Genomic DNA, 22,457 nt, shown 5'->3' with positions numbered 1-22,457 from the left:
ATGTTCAACTGTAATTGTTAATTCTATGAAAACAGGAATGTAGAAATTTTTGAAAATACCAATTAATCTTTGTTTCCTTGTCTTTTCTCCAAAAAGAAGTTTAAATGTGGCTCCAAAATTAAAAAAAAAAAATGGCCTTATTAACATTTTAAGTAACCAGTCCTCATTTTAGGAAATTATGTATTAATAAATATTTTATAACCACAAATTACATTCCAAATTATTTGCTTGCCACCTTTCAATAAACTTCGTTCTCTTTTCCAGAGGTAATGTCAAAGGAGATGTTTATGGAGCTTGGAGAAAGCTTTCCCATCAGTGCTCCAGGAAGTCCCTGTCAGGAAGTCAGAGCAGCCCCACTGGGCTCCTGTGGGTGGATGTCAGAGGCTGGAGAACAGGCTGGTAGCCCTTGATGCCCTTCTGCTGCCCTCAGAGACAGGAGAAAGTGCCACGGCGTGTCCAACCCCCTTACTCTCCCTATCACTCTAACCAGGGGGAAGTGAAGAGGCAGCTGGTCCTTCCAGTGCCAGGAACCCCCCTCCACCCCCATATGGCTTTCAATCTCCTCCCTCCCTCTGCTGGACCGTCTTAGAGAAACCTCTCTCCTTCCCACTCCTTTCTGGAAATCTCTTTATTTGCAGATCTCAGCAATGGAGGGAAGGTTGACTGTGTCTTTTCTTGATAAACCCTATTACCCAGGCATTCATTGGGTACCTGGAACAGGAGAGATATCAGGGGAGTTACAGGGGAGTACCCACATGAGAAAGGGTTTTTTTTTTTTTTTTAAAGATTTTATTATTTATTTGAGAGAGAGAGAGAACATGAGTGAGGGTGGAAGGGCAGAGGGAGAGGTTGAAGCAGACACCCCGCTGAGCAAGGAGCCCAATGTGGGACTCGATGCCAGGACCCTGGGATCATGACCTGAGCTGAAGGCAGCCTTAACCAACTGTGCCACCCACGCGTCACTAGAAAGGTTCTTTCCAGGGGATAACAGCTGCTTTTTCTCAGCCCATCAGCTAGAGATGTCCTTTATTTAGCCATAAGATTCCCACCTCCTCATATGGGAGAGTAGGGGAGTAAAACCTTCAACTGAAATATAATACATACGGAAAAGTACACAGTTCATAATTATACATCTCAGTGAATTTTCATAAATAAAACCCCCCATGTAACCAGTATGCAGATGAAGTTTATCTTTTTATAGTGATACTTATTTCTTTTTTAAGATTTATTTATTTTAGAGAGAGAGAGAGCTCGCAAGAGAGAGCACGCAAGTGGGGGGGTACAGAGGAAGAGAAGCAGACTCCCCACTGAACACTGAGCCTGATGCAGGGCTCCATCCCACAAACCTGAGGTCATGACCTGAGCTTAAACCAAGAGTTGGACTTTCAGCAGACTGAGCTAGCCAGGTGCCCCGTGATATTTATTTCTTAATTATGAAAGCACTTTGTAGGAATTTTGGAAAATTCAACAAAGTATAAGAAAGAAAATAAAAAGACACTCATTGTACCTAATCCCCCTCGAAGGATTACTAATAACACTGGTGTGTTTTCAGGCTGTCTGTCCCTTCCTCTCTCCCACACTGATTTATGTGTGTCCCTAAATACATGCACACTGTACCACAACCTTGGAAGCTTCGTGCACGTGCACACATACACACAAAACAAGTTCTAAATAGTTGTAGTAACTCGACACACAGGTTTTTAGATATTTCACAGCCTGGTCATTGGCTTCCTCAGCAGAATGCCAGGGAAAGAAAGGCAGGGAAACTAAAAACCTTCTGTCTCCTTACTTGATGGCAGGGAAGGGGCTTTTTGTGGGAAAGGAGGTTGAAATAAATGACTGACATACATAAAATGGTTCATGGATTTCACTTATCCATTGTTTTCCCATTTCTCAGAAAAACTAGGCATTGATGATAGGAGCTTAGGAAGTTCAGGCACTTCTCTGTAGAAAACCTCTTCCTGCAAAGCAGAAGTGAGACCTGGAGCCAGACTTTTGGGTCCTCTGTGAAACTGAATGTGAGCAGTTTCTGGGTACTCTGTGAAACTGAACCCCTGGAGACCCTAGCTTCATTTTTGGCAGAAGGCCAACTTTATTTTTTTCTTCTTTTATTTTTTTTTAAATATTTTATTTATGTGGGAGAGAGAGAGCAAGCAAGAGAGAGCATGAGCTGGGGGAGGGGTAGATGGAGAGGGAGCCCCCCACTGAGCAGGGAGCCCCATGTGGGACTCGATCTCAGAACCCTGGGCCCGTGACCTGAGCCAAAGGCAGACACTTAACTGACTGAGCCACCTAGGCGCCCCAGCGTTTTTCTTCTTTTAATTAGCTCCCTTGCAGACATCCAAATAGACCTTAACCACAGTGGCTCTTGTGTTAGCAAAAGAAAGCAGAGTCAAAATGTTGGAAATCAGGCTAGAGGTCTTTTATAACTTGCAGCACAATGACCTTCCCCATCACTACTAACACGGACGGGAGGATGCCTTCATGGTACTTGGATCTTGTTGAGTTTCCTGCTCACATTGTCAGGAAGAGAACAGTTGGCACCAGCTTCCTGTTGCTATTGGTGGCACGGGGCGTGATGCCCGTCTGCCTCTTGGCTGGCCAAGGACTCAGCTTCTGCAAGGGCTTTCCTTGCGCCGGAAAAAATTGTTTCCCACAGAACTGCCTATGCCTTTCTTTCTTTCTGTTAAATATAGATTTTATTTATTTATTTATTTAGAGCATGTGCAAGAGTTGGGCAGGGGGCAGAGGGAGAGGGAGAAAGAAAAGCAGACTGCCTGCTGAACTTCATTTCATTACCCTGAGATCAGGACCGGAGCTGAAATCCGGAGTTGGACGCCCAACCGCCTGAGCCTTCCAGGCGCCCCCGTCTTTCTTTCTTAGAAATATACTTTATTATCTTCTGTATTTGGGATTTATGACACGTGCAGAAACTTTATTGGACCTTTTATATTTGTAAAATGTCTTCTTGGATCACTCCTTTCTTCTTGCTGACTCACATTCAGAAACAGCATGACGTGGCCCGTATGTTCACCTGTGTTCTGGTATTGTCTTTGCAGTCGAAATCAGCTGTCTGCCCTGCCTGCCTGCCTGTGTGGTCTGCCTCTCAAAGTCTTAATCGCAAGTAACAACAAACTTGGAGCGCTGCCCGAAGAGATAGGTCAGCTCAAACAGTTGATGGAGTTGGTATGTTACTGATTTTTTAAGATGCTCTTTTTATTTGCTTACTAGTTGTAGTCTATCAAGGTAGTCAGAAAGACTCTTTGCTACAGTTGGACGGGGAGGCACGTATGTTGCTGGAAGGCTATGCGTGATAAAGTCATTAAGTGGAGAGAGGAACAGTCTTGGCTTTGCTGTAGCAGACACAGTTCCTGTAATTTAGAGGTTTCCGGTAGTTTACGCTTCCTGAAGTTCACAGGATTTACAGTTCCTGAAGTTTGCAGGTTATCGTGTGGTAGTTAGATCATTATAGATGGGTGGACATGGGTTTGTAAGTGTGCACCTGAGTCTAGAACACTGAGGGCCAATAACTTTTCTCTTGTGTGCCAACTCCAGTTAATTTCTTTGGGGCCACGTAGAACACTATGGTGATGATTTATGAGGCCGAGATAGAGAGTGCTGTGACCCCTACATCAAGTCTGCATGGGGAGTTGGCTAGGAAAGTGACAGCACCCATATCATATTTGTATCAGCTTTGGTTTTAGCATAGAAATGAGGTATTGCTGTATAAAGGCACTAAAGGTGAAGAAAGAGTATCTTCTTCAGGACTTATGTGATAGTAGTATCTGACACCTGTTCCAACCAGCTCACACCAAAGTTGAAATTGGTTATAAAAATACAGGGGTCTCCTCAAATAGCTGAGCAATCTTGGGAAAGAACAAAACCAGAGGTGTCATAATCTCAGATTTCAAGATAGCTAACAAAGCTGTGATAATCAGAACAATATGGTACTGGCACAGAAACAGACACACAGATCAGTGGAAGAGGATAGAGTGCCTAGAAATAAACCCATGCTTAGATGGTCAGTTCATCTATGACAAAGGAGGCAAGAATATACAACAGGGAAAAGACAGTCTTTTCAATTAATGGTATTAGGAAAACTGGACAGCTACATGTAAAATAATGAAATTGGACCACTTTTTTAGACCATACAAAAAAATAAACTCAAAATTAATTAAAGACATAAATGTGAGCTCTGAAACTATGAAACTCCTAAAAGAAAACATAGGCAGTAATCTCTTGGACATCGAATAGCCTGAACAATTTTATTTATGGATATGTCTCCTTAAGGCAAGGGAAAACAAAAACAAAATTAAATATCGAGTCTACACCAAAATAGAAAGTTTTTGCACAGCAAAGGAAACTATTAACAAAACAAAAAAGCAACCTAGTGAATGGGAGATTGTATCCTCAAATGATTTGTTCAATAAAGAGTTTATATATATATTAAATATAATATATTTAACTCATTATATATATTGTATATATCATATATAATTTGTATATATGATATATATGTTTTTTATATAATATAAATATATAAATTTATATAAATATATAATATCTAACATATATAAATTTATATAAATATATAATATATAATAATTATAAATATATTTATAATATAGTATAATATATTAATATATTAGGTGATATATTTTATATATAAAATATATAATATAATATATAAAATAAAAATTTTATAATAATAAAATATATACGATATAAAATATAAAAATATATATAAAATTAAAAATTAAAAAAACCAAAACTGCTAGTCAGATACATTTTTTTCTTTTTTTAAAAAATACTTTTTTTTTAGGAGTCTGATAAACCACAAAATCCAGATCTGCTAGAATTTGGATTAAGTCATACAAACACAATATAAATCACAGGTTGGTTTTTTCCCACTTTTTGGGCTCCCACAGCTGGGTGGCACGTGGAACGTGGTCAGTCTGCTGGAACCTGTTGGCAGCCGGGACGCTGTCGCACGACATGCTGGGCTTAAGCTGATAGCATGTACCCCCATCTGCTGGGCTGCCTGCTGTGACGAGGTGGCCTGAGTGCTGAGCCTGGAGCCTGCCCCACACCAGAGCAGGGCTTTCTTCAGGTGCTCCCAGCAGCTGCTGGGCTAGCACTGCAGCAGGGATGGAATGGCACCGTCTGCAGCCTCGGGACCCCCCAAGCTGTGGGGTGGCCATAAGGGACCCGTTGAACTCTCCTTAGGCAGCCTGTACAGAGCCCAGCTCCAGCAAATGCCGCCCTGCCTCTTCATTACACTAACTGTTCAGTGCTGACTAACCACTTATTACGCTGTCATCGACTGGCCCCTGCTTTCTTTTCTCCACCAGCAATCACGGTTGAATCCTTGAATCCTAGAATGTGAGAGCCACAGGGGTTTCACAAGCATCTAGTCCAAGCTCTTGACATCTTGCAAATGAAAAAACAAACAAACAAACAAAAACCCCAGGATAGAGAGACAGTGTGAGGTATGGAAGGTCCTGTGGTGTAGCTGACTTGTGGCCTGAGCTTGAGCACCTTCACCCAGCACCGTGTGATGGGAAGATAAGGCAAAGCTGCAAATGTTACTCTCTTCTCTCCTCTCCCCTCCCCTCCTCTCCTCTCCTCTCTCCTCTCCTCTCCTCTCCTCTCTTCTTCTACTCTACTCTACTCTATTCTACTCTCTCTCTTAATTCCAGTGCAGTTGACATACAGTGTTATATTAGTTTCAGGTCACAAAACAGTGATTCAGCACTTTGACAGACCCCCTGGTACTTATCATGACAAGTGTCCTCCTTAATCCCCATCACCTATTTCATCTGTCCCCCACCACCAACCTCCCCTCGGTAACCATTAATTGGTTCTCTCTAGTTTAAAGTGTTTCTTGGCTTGTTTCTTTCTCTCTCTCTTTTTCCTTTGCTCATTTGTTTTTTAAATCCTGCATATGAGTGAAATCATATGGTATTTGTCTTTCCCTTACTTATTTCACTTAGCATAACACTCTAGCTTCACATATGTCACTGCAAATGACAAGATTCCATTCTTTTTTATGGCTGAATAATATTCGTGTGTGTGTGTGTGTGTGTGTGCGCGCGCGCGCGCATTCCATAGTTTGGCTATTGTAAATAATGCTGCCATAAACATCCGGGGGCATGTAGCCCTTTGAAGTAGTATTTTTATATTCTTTGGGTAAATACCCAGTAGTATGATTGCTGGATCATAGAGTAGTTCTACTGTTAACTTTATGAGGAACCTCCATGCTGTCTTCCTCAGTGGCTGTACCAGTTTGCACTCCACTGAGAAAGGAAGAGCACACAAGAGTTCCTTTTTCTCCACGTTCTCACCAACATTTGTTGTTTCTTGTGTTTTTGATTTTAGTCATTCTGACAGGTGTGAGGTGATACCTCATTGTGGTTTTGATTTGCATTTCCCTAATGAGTGATATTGAGCATCTTTTCGTGTGTCTGTTGGTTATGTTTGGCTGTCTTCATTGGAGAGATGTCTGTTCATGTCTTTTGCCCCTTTTTTAAACTGGATTATTTGTTTTTTTGGGATGTTGAGTTGTATAAGTTCTTTATGTATTTTGGATACTGACCCTTTACCGGATATGTCATTTGCAAATATCTTCTCCCATTCAGTAGGTTGCCTTTTAGTTTGTAGATTGTTTCCCTCGCTGTGCAGAAGCTTTTTACTTTGATATAAATCCCAATAGTTAATTTTTGCTTTTGTTTCCCTTGCATCAGGAGACATCTAGAAAAATATTGATATGGTTCATATCAGAGACCCTACTACCTGTGCTCTCATTGAGGATTTTTATGGTTTCAGGTCTCACATTTAGGTATTAATCCATTTTTTAATTTTTGTGGAAGGTGTAAAAAAGTTGTCCAGTTTCATTGTTTTGCATGTAACTGTCCAGTTTTCCCAACACCATTTGTTGAAGAGACTTTTTCCCATTGGATATTCTTACCTACATTGTCAAAGAGTAATTGACCATATAATCATGGATTTATTTCTGACTTTTCTGTTCTGTTCTATTGATATACATGTCTTTTTTTTGTTTTTGTACCAGTGCCATAGTGTTTTGATTACTGCAGCTTTGTAATATAACCTGAAGTTTGGAATTGTGATGCCTTCACCTGTGCTTTGCTTTTTCAAGACTGCTTTGGCAATTTTGGAGTCTTTGTGGTTCCATGTAAACTTTAAGAATTGTTTATTCTAGGTCTGTGAAAAATGTTGTTGGTATTTTGATCGGGATTGCATTAAATGTATAGATTGCTTTGGGTATAGATATTTTAACTATTTGTTCTTCCAATCCATGAGTGTGGAATGTCTTTCCATTTCTTTGTGTCGTCTTCAATTTCTGTCATCCATGTTTTATAGTTTTTAGAGTACATGTTTTTTCCTCTTTGGTTAGGTTTATTCCTAGGTATTTTATTATTTTGGGTATAATTATAAGTGAGATTAGTTTCTTAATTTCTCTTTGTGCTGCTTCATTATTAGTCTATAGAAATGCAACAGATTTCTGCACATTGATTTTATATCCCAAGACTTTACTGAATTCATTGATCAGTTCTAGTAGTTTTTTGGTGGAGTCTTTAGGGTTTTCTATATAGAGTATCATGTCATGTGTAAATAGTGACAGTTTAATTTCTTCTTTGCCATTTTGGATGGCTTTATTTCTTTTGGTTGCCTTATTGCTGTCAGCAAATCTAACTTTAAATGTACTGGTAACCACATTTTTTTTAAAAAGCAAGTAAAATTAATTTTAATAATATATTTTATTTCATGCAAGATGGCTAAAATATTTTAGCATGTATGCAATATTAAGTTAATGAGATATTTTATATTTTTCTTATAATAAGTCTTTGAAGTCCAGTATATATTTTACACGGACAGCATCTCACTGGTTGGACCAGCCATATTTCTCATGCTCAGTAGTCACGTATGGCTGGGGCAGCTCTGGAGCCTGTGTTCTTGAACTGTGCGAGCAGGCATGATCTTTGTGAAAAGCATTTATTTCTGACGTTGGTGAATACTTCATCAGTTGCCATTTATTTAACCACAAAGGGTGACTGGCCTTGCTTAAGGTCATAGCCTAAAAAAAGATTAGTTTCCATCCGTTCTTATTTATCTTTCATCTCTTTTTGCTTAAAATAGTAGTGCTACTGGGGTGCCTGGGTGACTGTCGTTAAGCATCTGCCTTCAGCTCAGGTCATGATCCAGGGCCCTGGGTTCAGGCCCCGCGTTGGGCTCCATGCTTGGCGGGAAGCTTGTTTTTCCCTCTCCTGCTCCCCCTGCTTCTGTTCTTTCTCTTGCTGTGTCTCTCTCTGTCAAATAAATAAATAAAATCTTGAAAAAAATTGTAGTGCTACTATAGGTAACTATGTCAAATGATTTTTAGTTATCATTTGGAAAGAAATTCCCTGGAGAGCCTCAAGTAATTCTAGACTTGCTTCTGGGGCTTTTGTTTTATAGTTACATGGTAACCAACTCTTAAAAAATTTGGGAGTCAGCTCACCTCCCCTACCCAAGGATTCAGAGCACCTGAAGGCAATTAAGAATGCTGATAAAATCACTCTGCTTATCAGGCTCTCAGCATTGTTTAGCTATTTTGGAAGAAATATTTTTAAATTGCACATCAGACTTGAAGAATATACTAAATGGAGTTGTAAACCCTTTCCTCTTCCAAGTGGGAGTATTGCAGAGTCCTCATTGGCCAGAAAAACAAAAACAAAAAAACCGTAGCTCTCTGCAAGAAAGGGGGAGTCCTCTCTAATTTTTAAGAGGAACTAAAATTGGAAAACGCCATCTTATCATCTTAAATATATCACAGTTATCTGAAAATAAAACAAAAAGCATTGCCATGCATTGACTGTCTCATCCAGCCCTCTGAGATTGTGCAGAGAACAAAGTTGATCCTCCTTCCATGAAGAAGCCATTAAGAAATACCTATTGAGATGTCCCTTTTTGAATCAATGAGAGGCCAGCAGAGAGTTCCATGTTGTTTCAGGTGCAAGAGAATTTAAGGAATCCTAGCGCTGTGGCAATGGCCCCTCTAGGGTCATTTCTGATGGGAATGATCTAGACCTTTCCAACTCTCTTGGCCACTTTGAATTACTTCTGTCCCTCTGGTACTCTTAGAGCTGTAGCTGTAATCTATATGTTGCTTTGTAAGTCTTTGTATCTGGGTGTTCTTTCTGTAAGAGAAAGAGAAAAAGCCCTGACGTTTACTGAGCACCTACTATATGCTCGGCATTCTACTAGGTAAATGACCTGGATTATTTTATATAATCTTGACAGTGACTCAGCAACGTAGATGCCGTGTCTACATTCTGTAGATAAGTTTGAGTTTCAGAATTATGTACCCAAAGCTGTGGGACTATGGAGTGGTGGAGCTGGGATGAAAACCAGTTCTGTATGACGAAAGCCCCAACCCTGTCAACAGCGCCACACAGCTGTGCTTGCTAGGTCTTCTTCTAGATGACATGTCTCATGTTTTCTTTGTCGAGTTCCTGGTTCACCTTGCAGTGGTTTTCCCATTAAAGTTGGGGCAGAGCACAAACAGCTAAAAGTGAATCAGAGAATGAATGCTACAAAAATAGGGGCAGTGTCTCCCTGGAAGTTTCCTCATGGAGGAACTAAAGGCAGTCCGGGAAGGTCAGTAGAACATTCTGGTATTGACTAAACCTGGTTTCACTCATCAAAACCACATTAACATTTGGAGACATGGTTCCTTTACCGTCAAACCATGCCTGAAGGAAAAGGCATGTTGAATATTTGGTAAGAGATGCTGGGTGAATGGCCTATGTTATAATTTCCAGACAGCTGTGAAGACAAGCACACCAAGTTAAAGCACAGTGAAGGTGAGTTTCCTCATGGTTCTCTGTGCAAGCTGGCATCCTGGGGTCCAGAGATGCTCTAGCCATCGTTTGGTTTCTTTCCATTTGTCTTTCCCCAACTCAGGCAGTGAAAATTGTGGCTTCCAGCTCTTACCTCCATATAAGAGAACATAGTGTCCATGATCCAGAAACCTGCTTTGACCACTGAAAAGCTAACAGGGTCTGACACAAGTAATAACTGATAGAAAGGTACATTTGCTGTGATTAGACATCACATTTTTATTCTCTTTTCATGAAATGTTTATTTGTGTGGGGAGTTTGAATTCAAGGATTGATTATAGACACAGGGTGTATTGGCCTGCTTCTGAGGAAAATCCCTTCTTCATTTTCATCCATAGCATTCCAGCCTCTGGGCTAGGTGTAGGGGAGACATAAATTCATGTGTCTGCCATAATCGTTTTTCCACTTGCAGTCTCTGGAGATGCCTCCTAATGTCTCTAGTTTCTGTGGGACAGTTAGAAATCCCTGGCTTGTGTAAGATCCATTCTGTTGAAGAGCACTGGGGCGGGACAGATGTTTGTGGGTATGTGAAAGGGTGTGAAGTAGAGTTTTATATGGAAGGAGACTTCCAGTAAGCATTGAGAGGTGGTAATTTATCATACCAGTGGTTTCTTGAGAAAGTCTTGAGTTTAAATGAACATATTGATTTTTCTTAAAAAAAGAAAAAAGTTCTGGCTACAAGCATTGAGGTTTCTGATTGCTAAGAAATCTAAATTGACATCATTCCTAAGGGAATTAAGTATCTATCTTTCAAAAACTCTTCATTATTTCTGTTGTGATAAATGCATTTCCCTAATATTACAAGGAAATTTGGATTTTTTAAATCTTTGCCACTTCTTGTTACATAGGCACAGAGAGGTTAAGACATTTACCTTAAGTTACACAGTGAATCACACAACAGACATTCCCCCCCAAAACAACATGATCCCATTATGGGAGCTAATAGCTTGAATTTCCTGTCAGAATGTTTGCATTTCCTTCAGTTAAATAAAGAGTTACATTGATTACAAAAATACGACTTCAGCAATTTTATAACCATACTAGGTTTTTGAAAGCCAGAGAGTCAGAGCAAGGTAGCTCATGAGAATACCACATGCATTTCCACAGGGTGGCCCGGTCTCACTGGATAGCTTTTCTAACCAAGACCATCTTGACCCGGTATGCAGCAGTTGTGTTGGTTTTCGTTAGAGGTTAGTCCTTAAAAAAAAAACACTCCCCCCCCCTTTTTTTTAGTATTATTTTCTGAAAGTGAACATTACCTAGCTTAATAATCCAAATTAATCTGGTGTTTTAAATCCTTGTCATTTTTGCATCCTGGAGGGTAAATTAACAACTAGCACTTAATAACAAAAATATATTAGTTTCCAATGTGCATTAAAGACTTCTAGAGACTTCCTTTATTGCCTGGAAGGGCTGGCATGAAATGACTCTGAAGTTTTTCCTTCGGTTACCCAAAACCATGTTGATTAAACCAGTGAGAAAAAAGTATATTTAAGTCATAGTTAAAATTCTCCATTTTGTTTTTTTTATCTCAATGACTAAATTAGACTGGCTGGTCCATAAAAACTGAAGTGTGAGTATTAATTTAACATTTAATAATTAGATTCATTTCTGTATAAAAAAGAATAGAATTAGTAAATATTTATGACATCCTTATGATTTATTTTTGGCTTGCCTATACATTTGCAATATTATAACAGTAAATATATGATAATCTGATTCACTGAAGCTTGTAATAAGTATTTTCTGAGTTATAGCTTAGGGGCTAATAGAAAATTCAGAAGGGATTCATTTGGCTCTTCTAAGAAGCCACTGAATCTGGAATTCATAGCTTGGCAAATTCTCACTAAAGTATGAGGCATTGGTGTTATATATTTATTAAATTTACTTTCCTAAATGTTATCTTTTTTAAATGAACTCCGCATTTTAAAAAACATACCTTAGGCTAAATGTGGACAGACATGTTCTAGAGAACCAGACCATTCTAAGAATATTATTTTTTCATGTTCTGAACTGAAACATCTTACCCAGAGCATTTAGACTATTATCTTCTCTTTCCTCCTCCTCATTCCCCGGCTAATTAAGACATGGAGTTTTTTTATTTTTGTGATGAAATTCATAGCTCTTTAAAATTTAGCAAGTTTCAGTAACTGGGGGGCAATAGAGTTTCGCATAGTTTCTACAATATTGATTATACAATAGTGAAAAGTCTTTACCTTGCTTTCATGCTAAATCTGCCTGGGCATTTCCCCCCTCATTATTTTGGCAGGACAGGAAATTACTGACAGCAGAGTACTATTAAAATAATTTGACCTTCACTATACACCCTTCTAAATGTAAATGGACAATTGGACTTTGTGTTTCTAATTGTCTACAGATGTCCTATCCTGTAGGTCAGAAGGAAAAACTCTTTATCATTATGTTTTGTTTTTTTTTTTTTAAGTGTGAATTGGGTAACGGCTTTCTTTACTAGTAAGTAAGCATTTAAATATAGCTGAAGGAGGTTGGTTTTCCTTGATAAAGCCATTATGTTAGAAATACATGTTAGAAAAAAAAACTACCTTATATTTAGGGAAACAGGCATACCCTTTCTGGCTAACCAGAGGGTAACCAACAAAATGCAAGGTGAATATAGTACCCCGCCAAAATAGGATAAGACTGAATGAGACTTTATGCCGTAAATTGCCTAAATATATCTGTTATCTCTGTTTCCCTCTACCCTCCTTTTTTTTTAAAGAGCGATTTTTTGGGAGCACCTGCACGGCTCATTGGTTGAGTATCTGAATCTTGATTTAGGCTCAGGTTGTGGTCTCCAGGTCTTGGGATCGAGCCCCGTGTCAGGCTCCATGCTCAACAGGGAGTCTGCTTGGGATTCTCCTGCTGCCCCTCCTCCTTCAAAATAAATAATAAAAGAATGATGTTTTAAGGAATTCTGTCCTTTTGGGGTGCCTGGGTGGCTCAGTCATTAAGCATCTGCCTTTGGCTCAGGTCATGAGCCCAGGGTCCTGGGATCGAGCCCTGCATGGGGCTCCCTGCTTGGTAGGAACCTTGCTTCTCCCTCTTCCACTCCCCCTGCTTGTGTTCCCTCTCTCTCTGTGTCTCTCTGTCAAATAAATAAATAAAATCTTTAAAAAAAAAAATTCTGTTCTTGAAACTTCTGAAAATTGTCAGTTTCATATAAAAAAATTTGATTACCATAAACTGCAAAAAGGGTCTTTCTCATGTGGTCCCTCACAGACTTATAAAAACTTACTATAGATGTCAATAACATAACTTCTCTAGAGAGATGGAAAATTCCCACTGTTTCTTGCCTCACGAACCCCTCCTTCCTGCCAGCCATCACTAGTGTGACTGTGCCTGCCTGCAAGTCCAATAGAATGATTCACTGTCATACATTCCTAGCGCTTACCTGTGTACCCTTTATGTGAGGGCTCTTCTCAAAGAGAATAGAATGGTACTTCTTGCTTATCTGTGACTTGGCTGACAGAAAGATAAAGGTTTCTTTGAAAAGATTTGGTTGTGGGTATCTGTGACTGATCAGATGCCGCCATCATCGGGAAAAGGTAGCATTTCACTTTCTCCTTCTGGTATATGGAAGTATATGCGGAGACACAGAATTATTTACTGACTCGGTGAGAGGCTCAGTGACTGAACACATCTCTGGACCTTTTAATTCTGTAATTCCTTCCTCCGACTCTTATTTCTCTGCAGATGTACTCGTGGGTTTTTGTTTTTAAACGCTAGGGATTTTTTCATGGAATTCCCTGTGACTTTTCTGGGCCAGGAGGGTTGCATCCACAGCCAGCCTGGGGGTGATGCCCTTGCACACCCAACACTGTGAGCCTGTCACACGCCGCCTCGCCTCGGTCGGACATGGAGCTCAGAGCAGCACCGCGGCTGATCGAGCTGTGTAGTAGACTCAGTCTCTGCGGAGGGCTTCTTCCTTCCTGCTAGCCGGAGTGGTTTTAGTCCTCTTTGGCAAGTGATACTCAGTTGGCAGCCTTGTGACCTTCCAGATTGGCAGGTCACCTGAGGATTTTCAGATGAGAAGGGATAAGAGGCCAGCGATCCCCTTTGTCCTGCACAGTCCTGCTCTTACACGGAGCCCTGGGGTTGCTGGGATTGGGTCCATGGTGAGTTCTCCTCTGAGTGAATGTGAAACTGCTTTGCTGCCTTGTGAAAGGGTGGGGGTTGTAGGTTCAGAAGTGATGTGGGGGAATTTAAAGACTCAGTCTCAATGGGATCAAACCTAGCCCAAGTATATCTGTGATTCTACCCTTTCAAGCAGGACCTGCAAGGGATCAGTGTTTTACGTTGGAGCACCCTGGGGTTCCAGCCGTGAGGCAGAGTGAGAGTGTCAACAGAAATGGACTTTAGAAATTTCATCCATTATTTATTGATCCATTACTTCATACCTGGCATTCTGCTTGGCACCAGGAAGATGGAGTGAATAAGACCCAGTATCTTCCCTCTAGGACCTCACAGGCTCATAAGAGAACGCAAATGTGTGAGCATATGAATACAGTGATAGATTATGCATAGGGCCACAGAGGAAAAATTGGTCATTCTGCCTGGGTGTTAGTTTGGCAGGGGTAGGGGGGGTGGTAAGAGATCTCAGAGAGGAGTGATCCTTGAATTAAATCTTGGAAGATATAGGTGAGACAAGAGAACACTATTGGGAAATGGCACACCAGACAGGGAGGAGCCTGAATAGGTTTGGGACTGTGAAATACCAGGGCATGCGCTGGCGACAGCAGTTGGTAAGGACATGGCTTGAGGATGCAAGGGAAGGCTTTCAGACGGATGGTGGTGGAGAAGCAGACCTGAACCGTGGTTGCTGGGCCCTGCCGCAGAGTTTGGTGGGTTTCATGGGAGCTGTTGCAAATGTCTGAGCTGGTAAATGACATAGTGAAATGCACACTCTGGTAGCTCTGGGAAAGATGGGTCTGGGCAGCAGACCGGTGTAAGGAACCAATCAAAGAGACCATTATAGTGTCCCAGGAGAGGGAGTGTGGCTCTGGACTGGAGAGTAGCTGGGGTGAGGTGGGGAAGAACAGAGCAGAGCTTCCAGAGAAGGAGGAAGAGCGGGATGGAGGGAGAGAATAAGCAGATTGTAAATGTCGTGACTTTCATTTTGCCTGTGTCGAGAGGTGGTTCCAATCAACGATCAATGGGATATTAGCATTTCAGTATAAAAAAAGATGACATCCACATGCCCCACAGTCTTGATTGTAAAATGTACTTAAAGGTTTTTAGGTCCATCAAGTTCCCAGCCTTCCTGTAAGAGCTCCATTTTACCTAAATGGTGCATCCAAAAGATGCATTGATAGTCATAGTTTCTCACTGTAAAATGTGTTTGGTAAGTAGGATATGTAACCTTCTATTTCAAGGCACTGTGGGATAGTGGCTTAACAGTGGGCAGGCACTCGTTCTAAGTGTTGACTGCCTTGGACACCTGACGTAACCTCCGTGAGCCTCGTTTTTCTGACTGTAAATGTTAAGCTGTGAATGCTGCCTCATGGGTCCGTCATGAGAATTAGGAGGTTGAAGCCCATGAGCACAGCAGACACGAGGCCCTCAGAATAGCCCAAATACTCCACACATCCTTCCTTTCTCCTCTTTTTTCTCCTCAGAGGATGTTCAAAATGGTACACTTTCTTTTTCTGTTCCATGCTAAGCCTTACTTGGCCAGGGATGTACTGACCAAGATAAAAAGGTCCTTGAATAGTTGTCCTTATGTGTAAATTCCTTAAGAAGTTTTCACGTGAAATGTTTGATTTCCTGGAAAAGGGTGTTTATCATTTCTGCCTTTGCTTTTGGTGCAGGATGTCAGCTGCAACGAGATCACAGCCTTGCCCCAGCAGATAGGTCAGTTGAAATCTCTACGGGAACTGAATGTCAGAAGAAATTACCTTAAAGTTTTACCACAAGGTAAAAAAGAATAAACCAGGAGATGCTTATTCTTTTTTGTTTGCTTTTTGTTCACTTATGTGAAGAAGGTAGTTTGTCTAGTCATGTTTGTGTATGCCTAATGATATTAATTATTAATTGTATGAATATGAATTATATGAATTTCACATGCAGGTAACAGAAAAGTTAATATTCAACTTTTAATTTTCCTCAAGGAGTACAGCAATGCAATCATTCTCCTGTTTAAGGCTGTGTGTGCATGTTGGTTTGCTCGGGCTCACGTAACAAAGTATTACAGATTGAGTGGCTTGAACATCAGAAATTTATTTTCTCACAATTCTGGAGGCAGTAATCTAAGAACAAGGTGTCTTCTGAGGCTTCTGTCCTCGGCTTACAGATGGCTCGCTTCTCCCTCTGTCCTTACAGCATCCTCCTTTTGTGTCTCTGTCCTAATCCTCTCCTCTTATAACAGTCGTATTGGGTTAGGACCCACTCAAATTACCTCCTTTTAACCTGATGACTCCTTTGAAGGCCTTATCTCCAGACACAGTCACATTCTGAGGTCCTGGGAGTTAGGACTCCAACAACATAGGAAAACTGGGGACACAAGATTCAGCTCATAACAGGAGGCGACATGAATTGTTTTGGTATGGATGTGTGATGTTTTGGAACATCGAGCTAACACTGTAGGTGATGTGCTTGGTCTTGTAGACCCAGCTGTTAGGACTTCTGGCTTTGGACACCTGGTGACCCTGGTTGGGAGCCACCCCCTATGCTTCAGGTACTAGCCCTGCTGAGTGGTCCTTGGACGAATGTCACTGGTAGTTTTGGTGAGTCTCCCAAAGGCCAGAAGCAGGGATCCCCCAGAACCTCAGCGGTGAGACTGGTTGCCCCCTCAGGACCTCCCTGCTCAGGAGCCAACCTCAGGCAGACCCTTCCCTGCACCTGTGGGCTTCTACAGTAAATTCTCTGATACTTCGTCTCTGAGTTCAAAGAAAAAGATGCATTTCTTCAGAAAGTGTGCACCCTTCAGAACCTTGACTAGCAGCTTTGTAGATGGTGGTGGATCTGAATTGCCTATTTTGGGGATTCTTGTTCAGACCTGAATCAGAATGAGTTGATGAGCCGTAAAATATTGAATGCTTTCCTAAACACGTATTCTCATTTTCAAAGATTGCATTGATTTCCATCTGTTTTTTAGGGCCACTAGGCATACCGGGTTTCAAATATATATTTAAAAATATACCTCAGAGCAAAAGCACATATTTGGAAACAAGAACGAAAGCATTTGGTTAATGTGATACAACGGCAGCTAGTTGAGAACTGCCTGATTTTTATTATTCTCTTCCTGCATCTTGATCTTTGGCCTGAAGGCAAGCAGATGAAGCTCATGGAAAGGAAAGAACTTTATAAAATGCAGTGTGCTTTATAGATGGGAGGTTTGAGTGGCTACCTGCCATCCGTCGCCTTTCCTGCACTGACCAGCCTTTTAAAGAAGTAGAATTAGAAACTCTCACAGCACAAGGTTGTATTAATTTATTACTTGAGATAATTTGGTACGAAAACAAGGATTTTTTTCATTCTGTCATTGGTTAACCCATTTTGAATGGAAATGGTTTTTCTTGGTTTGAGCAAGTACAAAAGGGAAACACTCTTACTAACTACACATTTGTAAGCATTTAAACATTTTGTGACATTAAAGAAAACTAGCCTCTAATTGTAGCCCTCATGCTAATCATTGAAAAATCATTACAGATCATCAAATTCTCATTTTCAAAGGAAAAATGTAGTAGAGTCATTTCATCGATGCCTATAATATTTGGAAACGTGTCAATGGTGTGTCTGCAAACCGAAGTTTTTCTTTTCTCTCAACACTCCTTATACTCTTACCTTAAGAGCATTCCTTTCTCTTAAAAAGATCAGTTACACCATTTCTATCCTTTTTATAATTGTGTTTTCTCAGGTTTAATATTTTTAAAATTTATTCAAAACTAAAACTTAAGTTTACTAGAAAAATCTTTTTTTTTAATAACTTCCTGAATATCAAGTTTCTTTTTTGCTTCACTCTAGAGAACTCTATTAACAAAAGAGCATTGATAGTGCTTTCAGGCAGTGAATTTAAAGACTTTCCATATTTACTTGTTTTTACTCTGTGAGTACCCCTCCCCATATGCTTTCAATCTGAGAAGGGAGAACAAGTCTGTGGCCTAATTACCCATATCAATTTTGTGGTGGTTTTACTATAAATACTGCAATGAGGAGACCATATTTTGTTTTTTCTAGGACCAGAATGGACAGAGTTAAGATTAAAGGAGCCAGTCATTGACCTTCTTTGCAACAGAAGATCCCTTAGATTTTCTTTTTCTTCTCCCTTTTCCTGCAGTGTTTCTTTTCACCATTCCTGGGCTGGAGTTATCATCACCGTTCCCCCTGACCCCCACCCCATTTTCTTGTTATGAAACTGCCAGGCTCTCATTTTCCCAAACTAAGATGGTAATTGTGTTCCAAACTGCAATTAACGGGAATAATCATTATAAAAACCATTCTTACTTTATTTACCTTATTTAAGTTGCCTCTCCTCCCCTTCCTGGTACGACCGCCAGGAACTAACCCTCAGTCTTGCTTAAAGGTCTTCATCTTTAGCAGCAAAGACTTGCTAAAGATCTGGAGTCCAGTTAAATTTTGGTATGGACAGCCATACCACGAATTTGCCAACCTAAGTTTAGTGAGTAAAATTAACAGTCTCAGAGATGGATTAATATCACTAAAGGTTACCGCAAGGCGATCTTCCTCTCCTATATAAATCCCTGTAAGCCTTAGTCCTGTTTTAGAAATAAACTACGAAGTGAGAGGGATCTTACTTTCCCTTTTCCTTTGGGAAGGAAAGAATCACTTTCTAGATTCCATGCTGTTGTCCGGGTTCCCTTCCTCTCTCTCTCCTTCACCTGCCGCCGCTCACAGAGCCTTCATCAAGGCAGTGTCCGAGAGGAGCAGGGAGCGGGGCACGTCATCTGCCCTGCTCTTGGGGGCGGAGGGTGGAGATTGGGTTTGGGCAGTGATCTACTCAGGGTAGTTGACACAGAGGTGAGCTTGGGACCTGCCAAATTGGATGCTCTTTGGCCTCTCTTCCAGCACTTGAGTCCGCTTGACTCCATTTTTTTAATACGAAGTAATTCACTAAGGCATGAAACAAGGAAAGTCCCTTACACACCCAGAGGCCCAGAGCCAGGTGAACAGGAGAAGAGATACCGGTTGCTAAGAGCATCTTTGTTTGTGGAACCTGAAGTAGCACAGCGAGTCCAGTGACAACCCTCAGGCATACGAGGGAGAGGGGAGGAATTGTGGGAATTCTCTCTGCAGGTCCCTTTATATCATGTCTGCCTGTCCTCCGCTTCAGAGCTCCTTGCGTCTTCGAAAGCCCTGTATTTCACCTTTCCCACGTCCTGTAATAAACACGCTGTGGACCCTTCTGACATGAACCCGCCCAAGTGTCTGACGCACAGATCTTAGCGCTTTGCCCTGTGTCACCCTACATGTCTGGTGTTGCTCAGCCCCTTTGCTCCATGGAACATATTTGACTTTGTTCCTTGCAGCTGCCAATGTCGGTTGGAATGCTTGAAATTACTGAGTGTTTACTATGCCACTGGGTGGGGACTTTAAGCTAAATATAATGTTCTGTCTTGTTTGTGGAGTTGCAGAAGACGGTGAAAAAGCAGTAGAGTTGAGCCTCATCAAATTGGAATTACAGGGTCCACGGCAACACTCCGAATTAGATAGCAATTAGTTCTTAACGTGAAATTTAAAAAACCATGAGCATATTTCTTGTAACCAGATACGTTGACTAGATAAGAATATTTTATGATTAGCTCATTGTTCATAAGCTCACAATTGAAGTTAAAACATAAATATGTCCTATGTGGTATGGCTTATGTGATTATTTTGCTGGAAGAAAGGCCTTTCTAAACAATAGATATTGTAAATGTCAAGAGTGTTTCTAGCCCTTGTCAGAACTCACAACAATTTAAAATTATTGCTCTCCCGATGAAAGATTTCCCCCTCCCCTTTAGTAAAATATGTTATATGCATACCACATTCCTGGCACATAACTTGCTTTGATCATGCTAACTGATGTTTTTCCTGGTAAGCAGAGAATGAGTTTTTGAATGTTTAGCCACATAATCTTGTTGCTTTCTGAATTTGTTCTTTTTCTTTTTTTTTTTTTTTTCTTTTTTCTTTTCCCTGTTCTTTAGAACTAGTAGATCTTCCCTTGGTAAAGTTTGACTTTTCCTGCAATAAAGTGCTCGTGATTCCCATTTGTTTTAGAGAGATGAAACAGCTGCAAGTGTTACTGCTTGAGAACAACCCTTTGCAGTCTCCTCCAGCGCAGGTGAGGGAGCGCTCTCAGTAGCGCGTGGGCAACTCCCAGCAGGGCTGGGCCTTGGATATTCTGCTGAATTAATATTGGTTTGGACATGATCACAACCTCTGAAAGATGAAACCTTGGGTGAATCTGACCACAGGAAGGTGTCTTCTGCTACATTGAATCTGTTTACCGGCCTTTGACTCCCTGTTCTGATCACTGCAATCCTAGAATTAAAGGTTTGAGTGGGTTAGCATTTGGACACACATTGGAAACTCCTTCATGGGGTGTATGGCTTACCAGTGGAGTAATATATTCCTCACTTTCATGTGAGCTGAGAAACGGGGTTTAAACATTTCACACACGATCATTGGTTATTTAGAGAGAAGGTCCAGGTTCAGCTGTTAAACTGTGTGAACAAATCGAATACTTCCAGAATTGGAATGTTACTCTGTCAGGGATTTGGCTTCTCTACTTTTTTACACTGTTTAGACTTTGACACATTTCTGTTAGGATGGCTTTCTATTCAAAGAGGAATCTAGAAGACATGATTGCCTAAATTCTTATATGTTTTGGAGATTAAAATGTAACTTTTGGAGATTTAAATTCTCAAATTTGGTGCGTATTGTTGAAGTGTTACTTAAAATGAAAACGCAAAAATGAAAATATACAGAGTCACAGGTCTAGTGTTTACATTTTGTTTCGCCATTGGAAAACAAATATGTATTATTAATTTCTCCGTAGATTTGCACAAAGGGCAAAGTGCACATATTCAAGTATCTGAGTATACAAGCATGTCAGATTAAGACAACCGACTCCCTTTATCTCCACACGATGGAGAGGCCACATTTACACCAGCACGTGGAAGACAGGTGAGTGTGACTGCAGTCACTCAAAGCCCCCATTTAGAATTTGCTTAGGCCAAGGCACGCCAGGTTGGTAACTCCAAAAATTCCTTTGCATCCCTTAACCAATGCAGATTTATAACTCAAGTGTTTTAACACTTTGGAATAAGAGAGAGGAAATTGGTGCTGTTGGTAACCTTTCAACATCTTGCTAATCTTGTTTTCCCTATTCTAATCAATAATCGTCTTTCCTGAATACTGTGTGTGCGTGTGTATATATGTATGTATACACATGTATGTTATATGCACACATATATCTCCTTATAAATGTAATCTATAATATAAATACAGGTATTTTTGACTTACCAGGTAAAACTACCGTATCAAGCTCAGGCATGTCTTTTTAATTATTAATTTTTCATCTGCCTCCAGAACATTGTTAAGAAAAACTGCAGGTTTTGTTTTGTAATTGTCTTTTAGAAATGCAGTGTGCATAATTTTTGCCATTTCCTTTTTGGAACGGAAGGGTTAGAATCCTTTCACATGCCCTTGGCCTTTTGTGGCATAATTTGGGCCTTGAATTTTCAAAGAGCAAAATTCCCACACTGGACACATGTATAGAAACACATTGTTTTGAGAGGTCTTTACTGCAGAGACCTTTGCTTAACTCTCTACTGAAAAACATGGTGACTTGGGGCACCTGGGTGACCTAGTGGGTTAAAGCCTCTGCCTTCAGCTCAGGTTATAATCCCAAAGTCCTGGGGATTCGGGCTCTCTGCTCAGCAGGGAGCCTGCTTCCTCTTCTCTTTGCCTGCTTCTCTGCCTACTTGTGATCTCTGTCAAATAAATAAATAAAATCTTTAAAAAACAAAAACATGGTGACTTAGAATCTCAGCCTACTCTAAAGATACCTTTATATAACACTTAAAATATGTAATCATTATTTTAGTTTTATACACATCAAATTTGTTTAGTCACTGGATAAAAGCTTACATAATTATTGAGAGTAACCACATAAGAGGCAAAAACCTCTTATAAAAGATAAAAGCAATTAGGCAGTTTTTGCTTTTTTAGACAGTAGAATTCACAAGATAAGAAAATTTTTAACCGTTTCAAGAACAGACTACTTAAAGAGTAACAGTAAACACAAAGAATTTATCTTGTCCCCTGTTTAGAAAGACTTCCTGATTATTAGGCCCTCCTTTAATATTGGGCTGATTTGTTGTCTTATGGTAATAATAAATTTGTATAGCAAAAGTCATTATTTGAATATAAATTAATGTATCTTGTTGTGAACTTTGTGATTTCAATTTTTTTCTAAATGGATTCCATACTGATGACATCTATCCCAGCAAGAAGGATTCGGATTCGGGTGTTGGAAGTGATAATGGAGATAAGCGTTTATCTGCCACAGAGGTAAAGTTTGTGATTAGCTTTTTTGTC

At 40.3% G+C, this 22,457-nt stretch overlaps 1 protein-coding gene across 4 annotated transcripts in view; it reads left to right on the top strand.

Annotated features, from left to right (window-relative positions):
- LOC111146919 (leucine rich repeats and calponin homology domain containing 1) overlaps positions 1 to 22,457 on the top strand; it is a 190,776-nt gene that overhangs the window by 111,877 nt on the left and 56,442 nt on the right. For all 4 annotated transcript variants that reach the window (XM_022502685.1, XM_022502684.1, XM_022502683.1 and 1 more), the window contains 5 exons: positions 3,060 to 3,186; positions 15,725 to 15,830; positions 20,060 to 20,196; positions 20,914 to 21,041; positions 22,367 to 22,430. In XM_022502685.1, coding sequence (XP_022358393.1) covers positions 3,060 to 3,186; positions 15,725 to 15,830; positions 20,060 to 20,196; positions 20,914 to 21,041; positions 22,367 to 22,430 — 562 coding nt within the window. The remainder of the gene's footprint in view (positions 1 to 3,059; positions 3,187 to 15,724; positions 15,831 to 20,059; positions 20,197 to 20,913; positions 21,042 to 22,366; positions 22,431 to 22,457) is intronic.

The sequence above is a fragment of the Enhydra lutris genome, unplaced genomic scaffold (genome assembly GCF_002288905.1).
Source record: "Enhydra lutris kenyoni isolate GAN:26980312 unplaced genomic scaffold, ASM228890v2 scaffoldscaffold15, whole genome shotgun sequence".
NCBI lineage: Eukaryota > Metazoa > Chordata > Mammalia > Carnivora > Mustelidae > Enhydra > Enhydra lutris.
Note: the sequence above shows the minus strand (reverse complement) of the source record. Positions and strands in the feature narration are given on the sequence as shown.